At 30.7% G+C, this 24,841-nt stretch overlaps 1 protein-coding gene across 1 annotated transcript in view; it reads right to left on the reverse strand.

The window, feature by feature from the left end:
• Positions 1–18,782, reverse strand: part of LOC116424175 (uncharacterized) — a 45,257-nt gene extending 26,475 nt beyond the window's left edge. The window contains exons 1-2 of the mRNA XM_031970206.2: positions 18,596–18,782; positions 12,336–12,462 (exon numbers count right to left, since the gene is read on the reverse strand). Of these exons, the coding sequence (XP_031826066.2) occupies positions 12,336–12,462; positions 18,596–18,782 (314 nt within the window). The remainder of the gene's footprint in view (positions 1–12,335; positions 12,463–18,595) is intronic.
• Positions 18,783–24,841: the final 6,059 nt, after the last annotated feature.

Here is a 24,841-nt window from a genome sequence, read left to right on the forward strand (position 1 = left end):
TTTACATTATAAATCGTTAAAATACGAATGAGAATACTTCGGTAACCCTTATACTGATAACCGTGTATATACCCAAGCACCCGTTTTAAAATTTCTTTTTACATAATTTTGTTCTTCACATGGAAGTTTAACAAAATTGCTTTGAATCTCCATTTTTCGAACATTTTTCCATCGATTTTTGCTTCGGAGGTAAAGAATTTACGCAAAAATATGGCATATGCAATGGTTACACTAAAATTCGGATAAACGCAGACATTTTGGTTGTCAACATAACTTTCAAATCATTTTTCCAATATTTATTTCGATAAATACATTTCAAACTGCTGAACGAATGGCTGCGCAAAATCCACCGGCAGCAGACGATAAAAAACACGGGACACCTAACTTGTGCTGTCGACACGCGGGAATATTTTGTCAAACGAACGATCGTCCAAGTGTTAAGTTCTCCAGAAATGTGGAGAGCTTGATGGAAAACCTACTCCACGCACTATATTCGTCAAATTAGAACCGGGATTTACGGGGAGCAGAAAGGGGGCAAAGGCCATTGGCATCGCGTCACGTTACGTGGATCGCGCCACGATAAATCCACTGTCACCGAAACCAACATTCACGCGGTTTGAGCAGCGGCGTTGCGAGCGTGTTCCCAGGTCGTCACTGATCGCTGGTAAATCATCCGGTTTTTCTGCTGATCGTGTGACAATGGCAACAATATTTCTCGTCAAACCGGAACCCCGCTATGAAATTCGATGCTTATCGATAACAAAAACGATGGTTTGCTTGGTTTGCAATGCATGGGTAAAACGCGGAAGCTATGCACGCTCCGATTTATCGTGCGAAGAGCCGTGTTGCAACTTCGTTCGATACGGCTGTTTGCGCGACAATTGTAACGTGTGCAGAGATTCGATTGTGTTTAACCGTTGTATCGTCCTGTTATAAAATCTGTTGTGTTACAAGTTGGATATACGGTGGATCTGACGCGCATTGTTGTGCGGCGACCAATTGCGACAATATCTGTTTCGTAACAAATGTATTAAATGGATCAGAATACGAGATACTGGTTTTCTAGCCATTTACAGGAGGAACCCAGTATATTTTTGTAGCAAAACAATATTTGAAACAATTGAACTGCTAATTAATACCAGTGACTACAACAGGGATTTTCAGCCTTTTGTATAATATTATTTATTCTTTCATAACGAAGGCAAATGGTATTAGAATTAACGATTAATGATTCGGTATTACGATTCTCAAGTTATAACATTACTTAATTATTCATGTAACTAAATATTTTGATTTGATATCAGTTTTCTTCTTGAAATTGTTTTTAAGAAATTTGAAAGCTTTTGTCATCGGCGACTACCGGGGCGATCAATGTGTTAATCCTTTCACACCCGGCGCACATTATAATATGTACTATTATAATATATACTTCAATATCTGACAAAGTATTAAAATTGTGATAGACAACCGTACATACACCTTTGATTTGAGTCTATTTCTATAAGAGAAATAGTATACTAATTACCACTACTTTATTCGAAATAATATTGTTACGAATGGTACACTGAATGGCGATTGTAAATAACGTTTTTGTTAGATATGTGAACATAATTTTGTACAAAAACCAGTCTGAAGGGATTAATAGAAACTCAAATAGATTTGATTGAAGGGAATTTATTTTGTGTAACAATTTATTGAGAATAAAACACTTTCGATTATACAATAAATAAATTGAAAATCAAACGGCACGAAAGGATCGTAAGCGTTTGTAGAATGTGCACATTTGCGAATGCGAAATTATGCTATTAGTCAGAGAGTTTGATTGACACAACAATTTCGCTGCAGGATGTTCGTCGATGACAGCAAATAAATAAGCGCAAAGCAAATAGAAAACCGGTGAAATTTTATGTCGGTATACGAGCGTACGTTTCGTATTGATACTGAAAATTAAACATCCGGCTACAGGATTAAATGAAGACTTATAATTTTGCGAGTCATGAACCAAAATATTGAATTGTTTATATCAGTAGACATTTTTCAACTACCCTTTGAATTTATCATTCTCATAAATATGTGACAGTTGAAATAATCCGTTAATCCTAAAGAACAAAATTATATAATGAACATTTAATTATTACTTCGTGCAATTGAATTATTGTCTTTCTTTTCTGTAGGTGGCCTTATTGGATATTTATATGTCTTCTACTGATTTTTATCACTTAGGAGACCATTTACAATATATATTTACATAATACAATTTAACTGATAGAACATTATAGTTCTTCATCAAAGCATATTATAAATAGTAAGAAGATTAAATGATGAAGAAATCTAGGTTCCTTCAATGTCTATGTTTTATTATGTTTAATGTCCATATTTATTATTTATCATTTATCATTCATCATTCATCATTCATCATTCATCATTCATCATTCATCATTCATCATTCATCATTCATCATTCATCATTCATCATTTATCATTTATCATTTATTATTTGTTATTCAAATTTTAAGATATTTTTAGTATATTAATTGTTGAAAATATGTAAGGAAAGATTAATTTTTCTTAACATATTCAAATATTTACATATCTCCCCTTAAATATGAAATGTTGCATTTTCGAAAAAATCAGTATATTGATCTAAACGATAGATCAATATAGCGAGGACTAATTAAGACGTTCACAGGTTTCTATGTACCATTAGGCATTCTCTGATCGTGCAATAACATTGTTATTGCGACCTCTGCAAAACACCTTCATCGATCGCCGCCGCTAGTTCTCGGATGTGGTCTCTTAATTAGGTCAAAACTTGGTATTTGGTTGGACTCGAAACTTTTCTTCGAGTGGGGGAAAATGTTTTTGCGATCTGGAAAACTAGGCAAGTTTCAACAGTTTGCATAAATGATCACTTATTCTTTAACTATATATATAAACTGTTGACGTAACCATACGCTTTGCGTAGAAATTATATTACTGAAAATATCTGCTAGTAAAAAATTGATTAATTAAGGTATATTACGTGTAATAAATTTCGTTGACCAAAATATATTATTTAATTTTATCAGATAATTATTTGAATACTCTATAAACGGTTATCTCATTTTAAATTATAGTCTGTACCATAATGTATTACAAGTCTATAGAGATTTCTGTCGAAATAAATTTGTTTATAATGTCATTATTTGCACTTTGATATTTATGTTGTAACTTATAAATTACTCGATAGCCTTTTCCTTCGTTTACATAAGCATGTTAATAAATTGTTCATTTTAGATAAAAATTGTATCTTTGGGGGTTATAATTGCAATTTTCAAGTATGTAAGCTATCTTTGATGTTTCTAAAATATTTTCTATAAACTGCTTAAATATTCGCAACGGTTTTAGTAGCATTTAAAGTATGATTGAACTTCAAATACATCAAATATCAGAAAGTCTGTATTTTCTCACTTACAAGGGAAGTCGTCAAACTCGGAAATTAAAAATATTATATATTTTTGTGTGTAAATACAGTAAGTCGAACCTAATATATTGCAATTTCTTTTGTGCCAAATTTCACTTTGAAGGGATGAACCCACCCCTTGAACAAAATGCAAATTTTTCTTTCCCGTGAATTATCTTGAGAATGGTAAGAAATAGCGAAAAAAAGTTTAAATAAAAAACACATTGTTCGTTTGTGCCTATAAAATTTTGTAGAAAGACGTATCTTCGCATTTTCACTATCTCTTACAGTTTTCAAGATAACTCACGGGAAAGGAGGATTTGCAATTTTTTTCAAGGGGTGCTTTCAACCCTTCAAAATTCAATTCCGCAAGAAAAAATAACAGTATATTAGGCTTGACATACTCTACTTACGCACAAAGTTTTATAATTTTTTGAATTTTTGGATTTGATAACTTTCCTTGTTAACATTCTATCTGTTTTAAATACGAATTTAAATTATCAGCTAGAATACAAATCCAATAACAGCATAATAAAGTAGTAACAGAGGAAGAAGAGAAGTTTACAATAATATGTATATAGTGTTTTATAATTGACATTAGAATTAGAAGAGAATCAGTTCCACTTAAAAAGATGAATTAAACATTTAAAATAGAAGTATTTGCGACGAATAAAGTCAAACTTGCTTTCGAGCACTTTAGTGGAATTAACTGATTAAAAGGTGACGGTGGAATTTATTCGGCTCGTTCGCTTTTAGCAGCTTAGGTTTAGTTCTCTCTTTTTCTATTAGTAATGTACGAGTGCTTTTACCATTCTAATCCACGCAGATATTGTCGATCTCGCGACACAAATATCCTGAAAATTTCAGACGAAAATTCGAAATACAAAAATTTGGCAATTTCGAACGACCGCATATGCGTGATACTGTCGTAATATTTGCCAAAAGAATAACTTGAACTTTCAACATTTGAGAAACGGAATGTCAGTCACAGTTATAATTGAAATTATTGCGTTAAAAATTGGAGATGTGAAAAGTCCAATACAAATCATTAAACACCATTTGCTCTCCATTCAAATCAATTACTCAAGAATAATATAGCTGCTGTCAGTTTCAGTTAATACGTCGCTGAACTGATCAATTTGGATTTTATAAATGAGAGGTGATTTAATTGAAAATTTCTCCAATTATACGTGACGCAAGAGGAACCTTTTAATCATTTTTAGCAGTTATTATTAAACTCTGATTGCATTACAATACGAGCAAGTATGCAAAAGTATACATAAAAACAAATTCATAGGATGCCAGTATTATTAACAGTTGAAATCGATGTTTACGACGTCTTATTTTCAGAATATCTTTTTATGAATACATTGTTAATAATTTATTGGAAGAGGAAGGAATTTTACTTTCATTGTAAGTTAATATCTATTCTGAACGTTAAATGCTGTTATGAAATATTGTTAACAAAAAACTATAGTACATTTTAACTACAAAAGCTTAGCAATATAATTTTATATTCATAGAAGATTTATTCCATTTCATCTTTTTTAATCAGATTCAGTTCTTTAATTTTCATGATTAACTATTCACATTCTTTCAACCTTTATAAAAGGAAGTATAAAGAGTTCATTTTAAAGATGCCTCCAAACTATAAATTAATATTATCATATAATGAACACTTTTTAACAGCAAATATTCTAGTAATACCTATTTATTGAAAACAAATTTTTTCAAATTGATACGATCTTTTTTACAAGAATAATATAAAAATGTTTTATACTCAAAGAATAATATTTATGACATACCAATTAAGGGTTATACATTCCTAAAACATTTGTTTAAAGATGTTGAAGAGAATGCAGCAATTGAATTGTACCTTATTTAATCGTATTAATATATCATTTTAATAAGTTGAGCATTTAGCAACAGAAGTTTGCTATTTGTGATATTGAATCAAAACGATGACCCTGTTTTCACGTAAAACATCGGTCGGGGAATGTCTGCGATTTATCGTTTGGGGATACAAGCACGGAGAAAACGTATTTTATTGTTTCAACGCGAGCGTTACGCCTGCGTTACAAGTCGATAAAAACCGGTGTGATGAATGACAAACTATACGAAAATTCCGAACACGTTTTCCGCGGTTAGAGAAGGACCATTCACTGTAGTATCATCTTCTAACCCATAGAAATTCTGATCATTTTCAGTCGCCTAACTGGTTTATGAATTTATCTTGCTAACGTGCGACAACGAATTTTCTTTGGAATTTCGGTTTTACGTGAATAAAAGGTATTGTTCCAAGACAGAAAAATTTCATTGTTTTCGATGTATCAATTTCTTGAAATTCTATTCTTTCTATAATTCTGTCCTAATTTTTTTTTGGAAATCTAAATTTTCATCTAAGTATAAGAACTGTTGATTCTTGTTTTTCTTATTGACGACGAAAATTAATCCCTTGCATTCGAGAATATTTTTCTCAACCAATATTCATTATTTTCTGATGAAATATCAATGATATTTTGTACAACTAACATAAAGAAATACTTTGTACAAATTAAGTGACAGAACTATTTTATTTCAATATTCCATGTGTTCATACATTATGTAAAATTTAATAGTGACTGACAATACGAACTTTTTATGATTAGTCTAGATTTTTCAGTGTCGTAAGTTTTGTGAAAATTTGAAAAAGTTTAAAATACTTATTACAGTTTCTAATTTAATATATAAATAAAATGTTAGCTAAATTTAAGACGTGAAGAGGTAAGATTTTTGACAATTCTTTTATTGTATATATTGGCAGTGGAGTATTAAGAATGATGAAATTAAATTCCATTTAACAAAACGCATATTATTATCGGCGCATCACCATATTTTCAACTGCTAATAACTAGAGCACGCAGCCGAAATCTCAATTTTTCAATTTTTTTACTTTCATTTTATATTATTAGAAAAAATCAGCATTTAAAACATCCATTACATGTAGCTGAACATTCCTTACTATTTCGTACAAATATGGTACGAAGGGAGAAACAAAGGCATTTATGGAGTCCACTGGTTGACAGTACTGTCAGTGAGTCAGGATATGACGTCAAGTAAAACCAAACTAACAGACATATTGTCTGTATCATCCTGAAAACTCGACGGTATTGCATGTGTACACTATTTGTTTCTTGGCTCCACCAGAGACAAAACGGATCGATGGTATCGTGCAATTTGTTTTACAGTTTCCACTACGTTTAGGTATGTAGAATGCACGTTTGTTTGACTGTCTAAAATGTTTGGCATATTCCGAGCGTGAAATTGTTTCAAAATGTATTTGAGTCATTCAGCACATATACAACGTATTCAAATTAAATTTTCATGAATTCGAAAGTTTGTTATATTTAAATTGTAACTATAACCTTTTTTGGTAACTTTAATTGAACTCATTTAAATTTAAATTTTATTAAAAACTATACTTATAAAAGCGAGAAAAATATTGAATGAACGGCGAATATTCCTAATTCAAGACTTACTGAATAAAAAAAGAAGAAATATAAACAAAATGAATGGCAATGCGTTACTAAGGAAAAAATGTGAAATCGCCTCATTTGGTTGGCTAAATATTAAGCACTACTTTATGGGGAATATAGAAGTGTAAAATCGCATAAAACATGTACAATACCAAAAAATATAAAATATCTAAAGTATAATGCTTTTTATAATATTTATAACAAAAAACAATTTCCTATCGTAATGCTATTTTTCTAATTTTCATCTCAAACATTTGACTTTGCATAAGAGTCCGTAGTAGTTTTTAGTAATATAATATATTCAAAATACCTCGGTATTGGATGTTACAACACAAATTAGGAGTTCTACTACCAATTATTTACCTTTGTATAAGAAATCTTTATATGACAAAATCCTCCTATTTCGTGACCACAGTTTCTAATATAAAGGCAAACAAATATTTTTAACGTATAAAATATAAATATATTGGGTTGATGCAAAAGTTTTGATGTTTTTCTATAAGAAATAAAATGAAAAGTTTTTAACTATTTTCAATTATTGGTTTAGCTGGCTAAACCAAAATTAAGTAAAAACGAAGAAAGAAGTGTCCCTTATATACGTTATAATAGTTCGAAATCAGATGTTATATACTCGTTCTGAAGAAAAACTTCCTTTCCTAAACCACATATAAAGAACATCAAAAGTTTTGCATCAACGCAATATAAATTATCCGCCAAACTTTCCGAGCAACCTAACAGATAAGATTTTCAACATCATAAATAAAGTTTTATGTTACACATTTCTTAGGATTCATTTGCAAAGATATAACAATTAGACAATATAAATTTTCAATTGTTACTCCAAACTAAGTCCGACGCTAAAATTACAATTTATTGCGAGGAAACAAGAAGATCTTTATTGTTAGACCAAGAACGCCTTGAATTTTCAGGTATCTCCCTTAGAAGAACCCTTCTTTTCTTGCACCAAGCACGGGATTCTTAGATCAGAAAACGTAGATTAAGTCCCGGTAATTACGAACGAAATTGCTTCTCAACGGTGTATCAGTTAATTTAATCTGAACCGATTAATGGTAGATTTCTTTATCGTTCCCGATAGCCGGCAACAATTCGAACGATCGCGCGAAGATCGATTCTATACGTTTCGCTTCGGGCGCGCCGCGAAGAAGCGTAAATCGACGGGGGAAAGTGGTCTCGAGGAAAATGGACGGCGAAGCTTGGGCACGGTTTATCGATAGCATCTGGTCCTCTTTACATTTTCCCCGCAAACAACGCTGTAAATCCGCGATACGGGTCCGTGGACCCGGATGCAAATTGAGCAACGGCTTTCAAGGGGGGAACTACGGAAATTGGAAATTGCACATGGTTGGTTCTCTTTGAATTAATCTGGCCGTTAATTTAGAAGTTTCATATGGTCTCATTTAGATGCGACGATTCGTCGTTGGGAAAGGGTTGCATTAACCTGTTAACTGTGGAATTTAGTTTCGAAAATTTCTCGTTTTGCGCATAGTAAAATCAAATAATGCAGTGTATATTCATTGAACGCAGGACGAATGCATCTAAGATATATTTTAATGAGAAACCAAAGCAAAACGAAGAAGAATTACATGTTTATCTGAAAAAATAAATACTTCATCGTTGAAAGAATTAGTATCATTTCAAGCTTTAAGATGACATGTACACATGTCAAACGCAGTTAACTGGTTAAGGGGGAACACCATCTAGAGATGTTCTAAATATAGGTAAAGTTTAAGAATTTTTTTGTTAATAACTATGAAGTGAGAACTTCTGATTTTTTTCTGGGTTTATTCCTGTAACCTTCTGATTTATATTTATATATTTTATCTAGCTTTGGAACCCCTTTCGTAAAAATTCATTGCTGACCGACTCGATTGCGAACAAATAAAACATCAACACTTTTTGCGGATTTATAAGCAGAAATATTATCTAAGAGGTAACGTATGGATTTTTCGAAATTTTAATTATTATGGAAATGGCAAACATGTGAAGTGCAAAAACTTGTTTTTACCCCCCAAAATTAGTTTCAAATCATTATAAAAAATTAAGTAATTGAAATATCGAAGAATTGGTGTGCTACATTTTAGATAATATATTTCTGTTTATGAATCCACAAAAATTATTGTCTTTGGATGTTTCAGTTGTTTTCAATTGAGAGTTGACCAAAAATAAATAAATCTTTCTATTTATTTCATTAACATTTTATGTGCAAAGTAAAAGTTTGATTCCTTTTACGAATGGTAAAAAATATTTCTATTTGCAATGAATGTTTCCAAAGATATATAGAATAAATAGATGAGTTGAATGCAATTGATATAAGTTGAAATGAGTAAAATAGGTCCTATATAATACTTTAAGTGCTCCAAGTAATTATAAGACCTGAAAACGAGTCGCTGAATATATGATCCTCAAATCGTAGGAAGAATCAGAATTCTTTCGTAATTAACGAGAAAATACTTGATGCTTTACATACAGAGTGTCTCATTTAAATTGAAAACCTAAATTAATTCCACTGCTGTAAAGTAAGGAAAAATAATTAAGAAGTACGCCTAACATGAATTGATTCATTATTATAAAGCCACCCTTCATTATCTCTGCTGCTTTGTAAGAGTGTTTATTTTTAGGTCTCTAGTGTATTTATTTCTACGTTCTGATTTTCTAGAAATATCTGTTATTTGTACTTATTTAGTACTTGGCGTCAAGAATTCTTTACATATTTCAGAATGCGGAACAACACTTTTGCGAAATCCTCTTTTGAATTATGTGCATCTTTTCATAAAGATATCATGTTATACTAACGTTTCTTCATTTTTCGAACTACATTAAGCGAAACATACTCGAAGTATTGTGTAATATAGAGATTACCTATACATGAAATAAAATTAGTACATTCGTGACTACATACAATTTCCTAAAGTCTATAGCTGAATAGCAAGAGTCTGCTATTAAAATATTTGATTATAACAAATATATGATAGAACTGTGTTGTCAATATTTAGCTACAGATATTGAAATGACGTAGATTAACTTTTTCAGAACTGATTTTTGTACCAAATTATGTTCACATATCTAACAACAATGGATCGCAATGCATCATCAGTAACGTGCGCCGAATCTGAAGGGGATAATTATAAGTAAAAAAAATGTATCTATAATTAATTTATGATTAATTAAATACATTTTTATACAATTAAATTTTTTATTACAACAAATTACTATGAATTCGTATGAATTTTGTTAACATAATCTTGCAAAATGCCTCTTGTGGCACATACGTTAAATGATCGATGCTACATCAAAAAGAACTCACAAAGGTATGGTTTTAAAAAAATTAAAAATGACGTAAGACAACGTTACCGATATTCAACTAAAAAATTTAAAATAACATAGAACTATGTTATCGGTATTAAAAATGTTAACAATTATTGTAATTTCTGTAAGTTTGATAAAGAAAGTATAAAATTATATTTGTAACTTCTATGAGAAAACTGATGCGTGTGTGTGTATGTGTGCGCCTGTGTGAGAGAGAAAGTATTATATTTCATATCCTATAAGAGGAATGGATTAATAGTTGCTGTTCTGAACATCTTTCATAAATATCTATCGTATTTCAGTTGATGTACGCTGATATGAATTGAGTTTATGGTAGATTTTTCAGTAGATCTAACCATACGTCTGTCCAACATCGTTCCCATCGGGTCGTCTCTCCTTTTACGACTTTGAAGGTAAATCTACATTAGATCCATGGCTTAATCGAGATTAATGTGAATCGAGATCGATGACTACACGAACTGAATGCGTCTATATCAACACATGTCTTGAATGTTAATTCATCTTATTCCTTGTAAACTGAAGAGGAAATAGAGGGACGTAAAATTGATAGTGATAAGGACTAAGGAGATGCATAAGACCCATTCGATTTAGATCAGTGTCATTAGAGAATCCATGAATATTGTTGTTTACTAAAAAACAAATTGTTTAAATTTTGAAAGTGTAAATGAAGAGGCAAATCAATGAAAAATAATCATAAATAACAGAAAATTTTTACCTGATAAACAGCTACTTTTCTTTTTACTACATAATATTGATAAATTTAGTTTTTATAGTGTTGAAGCTTAACGCAGTTAAAACGAAACGTTGTCACGGCTCCTCGTAGCCACTGTAAATCGACAAATTTTTTCAACTGCACTTCCTCAAATATATACAGTTTCTGACCAAAAAATTAGGGCCAGCAAAATTTTTACACCACATTTTCGTCAGTCATAGTATTGGAAGTTCAAAAAAGTTAACAAGAGCAAAAGTTAAAAAACAGTTCTTGCTCCTTTATTAAATAGAGAGACTTTATACGTAAAAATGGCGTTTGAATTTCTTAAATTATGTAACAAAGCGAACTTTTTTGAAATAGTTATATTATCCAAATTTAATAAACATTTTTGAAAATTTAACAGTTGCGTCGGAAGTTGACTATCCTTTAGAACGAGGAAACAAATAATTGATTATGTGTTAGTCTGTAATTGACTACTTATAGTAAAACCAAAAACATTAAAGGTGATTACTTTAATATCGTTTATTTGCAACGATTCTGATAAATTACAAGTAAAAGGACAAATACAAATGAAAAGAAGTTAATTTCTTACCATGAATTATACACCGTTTCTTAACGACAACGTTAAGGAAATTACAGTGCGGAGGCATGCAAGCAAAGCCAATGAAATAAATTGTAAATTTTTGCGATAGACAATTTAATTCAGGTAAAAGTGTTTTGGAGTTGGGTTCGTAGATGCTGCAGCATATCTATCGCGCTTTTATTGAAAGATTATTACTTTTAAAAATCTCATTTTTTATATTTTCCTGAAAAACGGTCAACGTCGGTACTTATACCAGGTTAAATATTAGTATCTTTACCTTAATACTTTCATACAATTAGCATCTAACCTATTTGCATAGCATAACGTGTTACACTCGTGTTGTATGTTTGTATTTTTTGTGGTGTATTAATTGATACAAACACGTTATATCTTTCGTTTTTCTCTGTAATACCATACCATTATACCATCTAGTCAGCTTCTAAATATTTTTTAGATTGTTTCTACACTACATCGCCCTAAGCGCATTTTGTTTACAAAGTATATAAAAGGACTGCTGCGCGATTGAATTCATAAACAATAGTGTAAAGACTCGACGAGATTTAACACAATATCACATCACGAGCTTTCGTACGACTCAACGTATAGAATTACTGCAAATATTTATATTTGCGTACTGTTCGTATAAGTGTTTTTTGATTGATAAAATATTCTGGAGCCTAGAAAAATACGAAAACAAAAGAATGGCAAAACTTAACAGTAACTACGTTCGACATACCTCATGACAAATTCTCTTTGTTGTAGGAAGGTGTTTTTCCAATGATCCCTTTCAATTACCGTATTCATTAGTCTGGAGCTTAATTCTGCTCTTGCTTGTAACGTGTCAGCGTTAAGCTTCCGAAGCTCTAAAAGAATTAGTCTAGTATCAGTTTCATCGAATTTCACTTTCTTCTACCACAAGACATCCCATTAACACATTGCGTATGGGTCACGAGATATCTCGTATATAGCAAATCAAACTTTGTGGTCGAGTTAGGAGATATCTCGTTTTAATGTTTGTTCATACTTCACGATTCAAGAAATTAAAAATAAATTGATTTTCTTGTTATGTTACCAAAGCAACGAAGTCTTGCGTATTTTTATGACAAATGATTAGGCGAAATAATTGTATGTCGAAATTCTGAAAGAGTAAAAAACAATCGGTCAGTATTGTCATTACATCGGTAAATCTGTGTCGATCATGTATCATACCTTATAAAGTATAATATTTTATTGTTGTTCAACAGTTTACTATTTGGAAGTCCCCATTTCAATTTATGCGATTACAATTTCTTAATTATTGTACAAAATAGACCCTAATTATAAAGAAACAGAAAAATGTCTCATAGAAATAAAGAAAATGAAAGTCAAAATGAATTATTGATTATATATTTTATTGTACTATATATAATAATATTTAACAATACTTTATAAATGCGAATTAAAAAAGTGTATATATGCATTGTACGATGTATGTACCGTGGGGAATATGTTAACAAGTTGCCTGCCAATGATATGTTTAGTTGCTAGCTAGGGTGGCGACATTGTTTTTCCGAATATTTTTTTGTTCAAAATAATATAGCAGTGGAGCACTTGATACGTTTACTTAATTTTAAGAATAATGTATTACCTTTTTTAGTATTAAAAAAATACACTCCTGTCAGAATGAGTCAACCTTTCAACCAACTCGCGAACACTGAAAATCTTTTGTTTCGTGTTTCCCACCGTGTACATTTTCATTCGCCACGCGAATTTCATCGTAAATTACAATGAAAGAAGTTTTGAGAATCGCTCGCGATCGAACTTTCATCCCTTTCCTTTCTTCTTTTTCTAATCGAACTTCGCAAACATCTTTTCGCGAACAAAGAAAGTCAGAAAGCTGGTGACCTCGAGATTTCGGAAATGAAACGATCACTAACAACTTCGAAGTTCTTGTTATAAAGTTGTGGAAATTCACAATTCAGGGATCGAAGTAGAGTAATTTTTGCTCATATATGTTCTAGTACGTATTATATATCAAGGGACATATTATCTAAATTCTATACGTTCAAGATGTAACGAATACCCTAAATACAATTTTTGAAGTCAAGGAAAACTATTATAACAGTACTGAAAAAAAAGTTCCGATGGAAAAAGTAGTATATTCAAGAAAAATTATTATACAGTAATATATGTACAGTAATCACAGTAATAAAAAAAATAATAAAAGATTTTATAATAGGCTTGAAGATTGATGATTTGAACGAATTTTGTTTGAAATTAATTATTAACACGGTGTTAATTTTTCAAGGCACACATTAACGATCGTATAAGTGTATTACGTACACCTTGATGTCTTTTACTTTTTCCAATATGGGCATTTCATTTAATTTTATAATTTCATTTAATTATTCTCGATGAATACGATATGTTCATTTAAGTTATTTAAGAATTCACAACGTGCCGGTGTACGGAATTTCTCTACTCATGGAGAAAACAGATCTCTTGTTAATAATCCAAGTAACTCGATCGGGATAATTTGAGGACGTATCGTGTAAGCGTGCACCTGTTTAGCGTTAACAAGTAGAGCGGAACTTCCGTAAGGTTCCTCCTGTTCGAACGATGTGACTTGATGCAAATTCTCTGAAGTGGTCTATTATTTACCGGGAACTAACGAGAGAAAAAAGAGGGCGGGTCGGATAAAGAATGCTTCGGTTCGCAAATGCACGACGATTCTATGTTTTTCCTTTCTGTATTCAACCGATGCGGAAAGCAGATTCGTTGTTATAATTTTTCAATTGTTTCAATCATCCTTATAAGTAACTGCTTATATGATCGTATTATTAGCTTGCTAGCAAATGAATCACCGATTGACATTTTTTTTTTCAAGCGGTTGAACATACATTCTTGTACGTTTGATTATAACATGTTTTAATTTTATTACAAGAAATAATTTAGGATGTTCGTCATTTTACGTCACACTTATTCTTTTGTAGTAAAGATATGCAAGGACAATTATTAAGCTGTTAACAAATTGCATACTGGCAATGAGAAATCTCGTTTTTATGTAAAGACACTTAACTATGTAACTTTACTAATTACCACAGCATTAAAAAAAATATTGAATTTCATTAGAACTGATTGTCTACTTAAAATATATTACATAACAATATAATATTTTAATTTTTCAATATATAGTGATATTAATTGATCTCATTGAAAATCGTCATCCGCACAATTTAGTTTTCTGAAAATTTGCTGGTACCCAATGTTTTAACTGTGGAATTTGGTTTAAAAATCTCTCATTGTGGTCACAATACAAACGAATTATGAATTGTACACTAGTCAAACAATTGTACATTTATAATATATTCTAATAAAATACTGAAGCAAAACGAAGAAGAATTACTTCAGTCAACTTACATATTATTATTGTTTTCAAGCAATTTAGAAACGTTATCAGTGACTGACACGGCATTTAACGTGTTAAAGTAATCTGAGTATTTGTATTAAATAGTATTTACTGATGACTGAAACAATTTTGCGTATAACAAAAACAGTTTAATTTTCAACAACTCGATTAACATCAGTTTTATTTAAAAGAGATGATAAACTGTTAAATGTATAAACTGGTTTACGAATTGTGATTTAAAAAAAAATGGTGTATGAGAATATGAGAAAATAAGTTAAAAATATATAACAAAATTTCTTTATGTGAGATTTTCTTTTAAGAAAATTAAAATTAAAATTTTTTGAAATATGTATGCATTTCGCTAGATGCGCGTGGTATAGTGGACCAAAACATGTATTCCAGATGAAACAATAAATGAAACGTGTAGAATAAAATATTTGCACTTGATGCGACGTTTTCAAAAAAATTTAATTTGCAAATTTATACAGTTCATCAGTATTTTGTTGCCTGCCGGCAAAATATGTTCCAAGCAAATATTTTCGAAAATATGATTTATAACATATCGATTTTATAATATGTTCTCGATATATATTTTTGCTCAGAGTCACATTTGTCCTGATTGAAATACAAGTTACAAGACACCATGTACAATTTACAATTATAATACGAATGTTTATGTAGGTAATCATAGATTTTTACGGACAATTTCGTAGAGTCCATAATGAACCAATAATTTAATTACTTCATTAAAATGTTATACATATCAAACAAGGTAACCTGATTATATTACAAAATTATATTACAAAAACTAATTATATTCATGTGTATTGGCAAAATATGTACATTTCATTTTCTCGTGAATAAAGTTTCAAACGAAAGTTTAATTCCATATTTTCGACTTACATTTCCATGTAGATTCACACACTTCTCCATCGAACTATCGATTGCAGATTATTCTGTATTTGACCTCCCACTGAAACTTGAGCATGAACACGTGCAAATAGCAATAATGTGACATATACGAAACACTATATAATAATAGAACATTTTGATTTTAAACAAATTTACATTACACATGCGTATCTAGAGTGGTACAATTTTATTAATACCTATTGTATATTATATTAAAAATAATATTGTTTAAAACTGAATAATTTTGTCTTAACCCTTTGTACTCGAGAGGCGACTCTCAGTCGCCACTTCATTTAACGCAGCAAAATTGTAAAATAAAAAATTCAACATAAAATGTTGAATAAAGTATTAACATATGAAACAGAAATAAAAGAATTCTACCCCGTAATTTCTGCAAGATGTTTCTTTATGTAAGTTGCGTATAATGTTAATATTTCGTTAGAATTAAAAATTAAAAAAACCGTTTTACTAACAATGAAAATATACGTTTTCACCTTTTGTTTATTAATGACATTGTTTAATAATTGAATTTTTATCATTTTATATATAATAATTTTTAATGCTATATAAATAATGATATATAATAATAAGAATAGTTTGTAAAACGATGATTATTTAAAAACATTTCTATATTATAAACAATGCTACTTAACGCAGTTATATTCAGTTAGATGAACCTGTAGTAATAATAATGCAATTTAATCAAAGGATTGAATATTATACTTTTTTCCATTTGGTATATTTTGCTCTATGAAACTGTGCAGCAATCAACGTGTTAATGAAAATGAGTCTAAACACTCCATGAATTGGATACCAACATGGACTAAGTTAATGTTGACAAATTTCATTCGAAGTCTATCAACAAACCTTGTCTCTATGGTTCGATGAGTGTGAGAGAGATGACGATCTGCGAATGTGATGCTATCTATAGTCACGTGTCAAGCTTTTGCTGTCGGTGTTTGCTCCCGCTTCTGTGGATTCAGAGTTAAGTGGATATCCTTGTCGCTTAAAAAAGTTCTTCTAAAAGAATAAGGCGGGAGCATTAACAAAATTTCATGAAGTTGCATCTTATTCTGAACTTATTGAGACTGGTAACCCAGGAAATAAAGTTTTATTCAGTTCAAGTACCTAACATTTTCGCGGGAAGATGAAAAGTGTAACCATCCACGACCTAGACGTAAAATTAACAAACAAAAGTTAAAATTATGTGTATACTAATTACATAATTTTGTAGAAGATAACAGAAAACAAGCACTCGAATGACAGTTAATAAGAGTAGTGTAACAAAGGATGCCGTAGCAATTATATTGATATCGTGAAATGGAATGTTATTAAATTACCAAATACACTGTGAAGAAATAAGATTTCTGAAATTGTAAGGGAAGGTCGGAAGAGTCAGGATGGTTTCTCGAACAAAGATACACTTGCGTGATAATTATTCAGTTTATTAACACGTTGGTCGCCACGAGAATTTAGAGCGTTTCGTATAACATTAATTATTATACCATAATAAACGCAAGTGGTATTAGCTCTTAAGTTACGCTATTATTTAGCTACCTATGTAACTAAATATTTTGATACGACATTAGTTTTCTGTTTGTAATTGTTTCTAAGTAATTTAGAAGCTCCGATCATAGATGACCACCGTGACGGTCAACTTGTTGAAGAAAATGACCGTGTTGGTTTCGGACCGAAGGCAACTAACGATCGACTTCAAATGTGTTCCCGATTCAGAAATGTTTCCCCTTTTAAATTCCCTTGCGCTCAACCCTGAAGAAAATCTGCACGTGCGTTCTACTTTTTTAACGCTGTGCATCGCGTTGTCTCCCGACAACAGGACTATGCCGCGACGATTTCGGGAATCGATCTTAACACCTGCACTTTGTTTGGAAGGGACCACACATGTCCTGTTGGTTCTCGATAAACGAGCACGCCTCGCCGATTTTGGGAATCCAATTTCCAATTTCTGAACGCTGTGTATGTGACACTCTTTGTCAGTCGAGATAAGATGCAATGCCCTTTTCTCAGTAGAGATGCAATTCTCTTTTTCTCAGTAGAGATACGATCCTCACTTTCTTCAAAAATTTATGTATAAAAAGACCCTCCAGAGAACGAATAAAGCAGTTGTTAGTTAAAAGTCAAACTTTTCGTCTTACGTACTTTCAGTCTTCTAATAAGGATAAGTGAATTATACCGTTCGTGGTATAATATCGAACCTCCCGCAATAACAGAATTAGAACAAGTAAAATTCTATACTACACGGATACAGTTGCAATATACTTGTCTGCGTAATTCCAAGTTATCCAAAATTTTAAATATAAAATCTATACGAGGAAGAGACGTGAACAGAATATTTTTTTCTTTTAAATTTCTTCCTCGTTGCGTACTGTGATACGTATTCCGTCAGTTTTCGACAGAAGAGTACGCCGCGCTATTGCCAAGAGTCGGTTCTTACAAAATGTTTAGCCTACTAACTTCACTTCAGTTTCGCGTGTGAAGTTTGTTTTAGATTAAATAATAAATAATGAATTCAAATAAACGAAGTAACAATTTGGTCATAGAACTAGAAGAACGAAAGAGTAACATATGATACATATTTGAGACTAATATTCAAACGAAAAAACAAAATCTAAATTGTAAGTTAAAAAAAACAAAACAAAAGTACTCCACCAAAACAAATAATCGTCGACAATTACCTTGAAATTCATTTTTCAAATGATCAAACTCAGCTTCCCGTCTGGTTTGTAGCTGCAAGTTCGTTTTAAAAGCTTGTTCCAGTTGGATGAACTTGGCTCTCGTTTCGTGGAGGTGACTATGCAATTGGGAAACTTCTGATTCCTTCTTTTCTAATTCTTCCGCGAGATATCGGTGTCGTGGATCCATCCTCCCTATAATTACGTTAATTGAGTCACTGATACCAAGTTTAAAAACATACTCGTATTATCAACCGGTAGAAACAGTTCGTGTTGTTTGAAAAAGAAAACATTCTTCGCTTTTTTCACCGGAAACTGAACGACATCGACGTGTTATACCCCATCGATTCGGACTTTCCAACTCTCTCGCGTGACTGGACTACGCTTTACGGGTTCCAGCACTATGCCAAATACGAAACTTTGCTCTTTTGGAATATAATCGTGGTACGAAGTTTTCTTAGTCCCGTAAGGGATCATGCAAAATTTATAATTTACACGCGCATTATTAATGGAGTATACAGTGACGGTAGAATATCAAATAGTTTTGTTTGTTTTGAGTAGTAATAGACATTGTTGCATTAATTTATTAACGTTAGATTTCATTAATCATGTTTAATATTAGGTAATAAATTAGACTCTTATAAAGTTCTAATAGAAAATAGTTGTTACAAATCTATTTAGTTTTTATTTTTTTATTGGTCATCATTTATATCAATAAGGTATAAACTACCCTCAATGTTGAGGTGATAAATATTCGGTCAGGTATTTCGGAAACTACTAGGGCTAAACAAAATATTCTAAATGGTAAAACTGTGTATTTTTTAAATACATTTTTAAACAATTTCATATTTTAATATTTTGTATGTTAAGTATATCAATATTAAAAACATTATGATTTGATGAAAACAATTCTTTGGTCTTGTCTTTAATAGCAACAATGTGACAGAATTGTATTTACGTGCAATTTAAGTGTAAGTGAAGCTTCCAAATCTGAAAAATGCAAAGCTTTTTATAAAAGTTACATGTTTATTACATATCGTATATGCGTTAACGGTACTAATCATATCAATATCAATCTCTAGATGATTTAATGTGTGGTGCATTAGAAACTGTATACAGATTTACAGTCGGATATCCTTTCACCTGGGACTCGAATTAGTATCCGATTTGGTGTCACTGGAGACATTCCGAGTAATTCAATAAACGTATAACTTTACCATTACACTGACTGCTACTATTTCACAAATTAAAGGGTTAGATGCACTTAACAACGGTGAATGTAGTTAGACAGTTACACTGAAATAGCTTTTACCATTCAATAATAATTATTCTTATTCGAAAATATAAAGATTTAGTAATAATTCATGAAATAAATTAATTCATTCATAATTCATAAAATAAATTAATTCATTCATAATTCATTGAATAAATTAGGATCTGGAAAATGGTGTTTGAAATTTTTTAAAAATTCTTTACGTTATTTTTAAAAGAAAAAGACCGTGGCTAATATGAAGCTAATTTTATCTCAAATATTAAATAATTAACATCGAATATAAACATAGAAATAAGTCATTTTGAAAATATTATGCAAAAAGAATATGTTTAAAGTTGTTGGAATAATGTATACTAAGATTTAATAATATTTCTTACACTTTTACAAAATCGTTATTTTATTGAATCTTCACCTACTTAAAAATATTTTGACGCAGAGATCGAAAACCGATGGATATTTCGAAATTGTTTGCGAACTTTAAAGGAACAGCATTAAACTTGTACAAATGGACGATACGATTTTTATCAAATAAAATTAAAGTCTCTGTTACTTGTTTTTATATCGTTGCTTTCTAGAAGCTTTCGTTACGTTATTAAAATCAATGACTCTTGAGTTTCCGATTGATGTGTTATCACGGTTTTATGTACGGTTATAAACACCGATAGAGGCACAATTTCATCTCGAATTTAGGTGCAGATGGTCGACCAAGCCAATCGACGTGGGTAATCGATTAGAAAGAAGCAAACACGAGTTCGACGGTCAACATTTAACCGGAAGAAAGCCCTTCTGATCGAGTGCTTGTAATTTCTCAAGCATAGCAGGAATTAATATGTCACATGCGTCCGTTAATTAGCATACTTTCCGTTTTAATTTCTGTTCTTTTAATTGCAGATTTTCTGCAACGATAAATTCATTCTAAATGTAAGTAATTAGCTCGAGCGGAAATTTCATTCCTTCAGAAATTATTGCTAATCAGTAACTTGATTTGAAGATTTTTAAGAAACACGCGTTTTAAAGGATTGCTTTTAATCAAAATTTTGTATGTCTCATTTATTTCGATCACTGAAAATAGAATTGTAAATAAAATTTGTACGATTTGAGGTGAGAAATTTAATAACTATTGTCACATTTTTTAAATGTAAGTAAATATTTTCATATACCAAGAAACAAAAATCTTGATATCTCTAAAAGTATAAACTTGGCTCAACAATTTTTATAAGGATATAAATCAGTTAAAAATTTTTATCAAAATTCTATAATTATTAAATTATTAAATTATTAAATTATTATATCATTGTATCATTGTATCATTGTATCATTGTATCATTGTATCATTGTATCATTGTATCATTGTATCATTGTATCATTGTATCATTGTATCATTGTATCATTGTATCATTGTATCATTGTATCATTGTATCATTGTATCATTGTATCATTGTATCATTGTATCATTGTATCATTGTATCATTGTATCATTGTATCATTGTATCATTGTATCATTGTATCATTGTATCATTGTATCATTGTATCATTGTATCATTGTATCATTGTATCATTGTATCATTGTATCATTGTATCATTGTATCATTGTATCATTGTATCATTGTATCATTGTATCATTGTATCATTGTATCATTGTATCATTGTATCATTGTATCATTGTATCATTGTATCATTGTATCATTGTATCATTGTATCATTGTATCATTGTATCATTGTATCATTGTATCATTGTATCATTGTATCATTATATCATTATATCATTATATCATTATATCATTATATCATTATATCATTATATCATTATATCATTATATCATTAAATTATTAAATTATTATATTATTATATTATTATATTATTATATTACTACATTATTATATTGTTATATTATTTCTATCTTGTTTTACATTACCAAATATCATGCAAATATTTGAGACGATGAAAATGAATGGATTCTCTATACACATAGTGGATACAGGTATTATTTATAATTACAATTATCAGATTTCCAATACTACCTACTTCAAAAAGTTTTAAAATATGGTGCTTTGATGATTTGAGTTTAAGTTCATTAGAGTTCCATTCTTACTTTCATACATCTTATCTTACTATTTGTTTGAAAAACAGGTGTGCCGCGTTGATAATAGAAATTGTTCTTTGCTGAAAATAAATTAGCAAGCGAAGAAAATTAACTCGTGACGCGCGCATTAAAATATTTATAAGATCGGCCGCAAGCATTACAGTCGCGAATACTCATTATTGGAATATTCTTCGTGAACGAGATGGAGCGCAACCGGAAATGATCTCCTCTGTTTCATGCTAACGACTCCTCCATTCTCATTTTTCTGCGTCACGACGCCGTCGCCGTCGACGTCCTCGGGCTTGTTTTCGTTATGAAATATGCGACCGCGTTATGAGCAGTCAGTCACCGCAAAAAGAATAGAACTCCAATACATCGTCGCTATACGTGAAATGTTAATTTCTGCCACGGACGTTCTTTCACGTTTCGAAAATCGGACATGCTTTTCCAAATGCCTGTCCATTTATATTCACTGCTTTTGGAATTTTTAAATTTCATTTTGACTACTCGGTCCATTTTTCTTTCTGAAGGACAGTAAAACTAGGAAAAAGTTGACTTTAATACTTACATTTTTGTAAAATACATTAATTATCTTTGACAAGTATGGAGAAAAAGTATTTATTCTATATTGGTAAATTATCATATATTGGAAATAAAATTATTGTTTCAATTCAAATATACATATGTTGCCAAGATATTTAAATTTTGGTTACAAGTGTAGATAATAACGTTTTTATTTTATTAAGTTCACATTGAAAATAATCTTTTTTCGAATTAGGTTGCACTGTAATGAACAATAAGAGAGTTATTCTGTGTTACAACTGTTACGTGGCTCTCTCGAAATTCGTTTCAACCAGAAATTTCAGGAACGAACATTCTGCAAATTCCTTTGCTCCGGTGCTTCTGAAAGTACTGCAAACATCTTTGACATAATTCAAGAATATTTCGAAAATGTGAAATGGCATAAAGGTTTGCAGTTTATTTACTCCTAGACTACGAAAGTGAATACAAATTTACATTCCTCAAAAGAAGTTCAAAGAAATTAAATTTACATTTTCTTCCTTTCCTGAATGGTTTGAGTAGATTATGGATAAAATTAAACTGTATAAAAATTTTACTAGAGTTGTATATCATTTTATGTAGATTGTGTCCTATGAATGCATAATGTCCGGCAGTTTACTTTTGATTATCCACTTGGCAATAATTTAACAAAATGCGCAAGGTAGAAAGAACTTTGAGTCGACTAAAACGGATTTGCTAGAAAGAAATTTTGCAATGACACTTTCTACGTTTCTTATCGTCAATTTTTGAGCTAATTATTTAATTTTCGAACACCTTAATATACATGTACAAATGTGTTCATTTTATCATTTCCAAGAGACAAAAATATTATACTTCAAAAATGTACGTCTTAAAATTTTCAATAATTTGTTATGTCTTAAACCTACTTAAATGTTGAATTTTGAATATTTAAATTATGAAATTATCAGAGAGTTAATTTAATGTAAAACAATAATTCTAAGTATGGAAACAGCACAACAATCAAATACACTTATAAAATAATCCATAATGTACGCTTTGAATTGTAGGTAATAAGCAATGATCCTTAGAATTATCATTTAATCATTATGTTACACAATGTAAGTCTAAATGAAATAATCCCATGCTCATATTCGATTAAATAAATAGATATAAATAGTCTAGAAAGTCTAATTTACAATATAGATATATAATAATCAGAATCTCTAATACAGTGATAAAAAACGTTTTTTGTCTATTTAAAAATCTGATTTCATCTGACATTATGAAATTGGCAGTTGTTTGGATGTCTTGTTAGAGTCTCGTTTTCGAAGACACGTGCATACAGACCAGCGCAAGGGAAAATACAATAAATCTGAGGGAGTTCGATATTTGAAGGAATGTATGTGGTATTCACATAATAAAATCGGTGGCTCTATCGTGCTTGTCCCACATCAGCAAAAGTTTCTTGCATACATGAATTTACCGGAGCCAATAATCTCGATATCAGTACCTACTTAATTCAGTATTCCGCGGTGATCTCTTACTATCAATCTTTTTAATGCGACGTCAGCTATATCGTTTATCACGAATTCGTATGAATTGTCGTGCGTACACGTACCAGAATCGATACCGATAATTGGACAAATATTTCACTGCGTCTCGATTGCTGATATCACGTAGTGGGATAAGTCGTTGCTTTCTTCGTCGAGTTCCCGCGGTATATCGATAAATACGGTGTAACGAATGCAGTAATTTCTCCCAAGCACCTCCCGCCGGGAAAGATAAAAGAAGAAATCTGTTCGTTGCAAAATTGATTCTCCTAAAGCTGTGCGAACGTTGAATGCACTCGCCATGTTGGAAATAAGTTTGGAAAATTGAGAGTCATAATAGTTTCATGTAATATGTAATCACTGAATATAATACGCGAAGGTAGTGTGTATCCAGTTTTCTTAGTAAATACTTGGAAATAAATCTTTCTAATTTTTCCAACTGCAATACATCTTACTAAAAGCACTATAAAAATTTAAGAATGATAGTTATAATAACGTGACATTACTTTATTTCTCTCAATTTTTAAAACTTTCATAATACAAAATCTTCATATTTGAACTGTTAAGTTATGTAATAAATACTATATGTAAAATATTGCATTCTCAAGGCAGTAACCTTCTTGTATCATGTTAGTGAAGATTTCAAATAGAATTTAACAAACATAAATATTATTCAATTTGTTTGAATGCAAATTATATATCATCCCCTGTTGTCAATTATTATACCTTAGAGCGCACGTTGACAAAGAATAAGACTAGAATTTTCTTTTATTTTCAATTAACTATTATACGATCCCTCATTGTTCCCTAACTGAAGGTC

Source organism: Nomia melanderi, chromosome 7 (assembly GCF_051020985.1).
Source record: "Nomia melanderi isolate GNS246 chromosome 7, iyNomMela1, whole genome shotgun sequence".
In the NCBI taxonomy this organism is placed as follows: Eukaryota; Metazoa; Arthropoda; class Insecta; order Hymenoptera; family Halictidae; genus Nomia; species Nomia melanderi.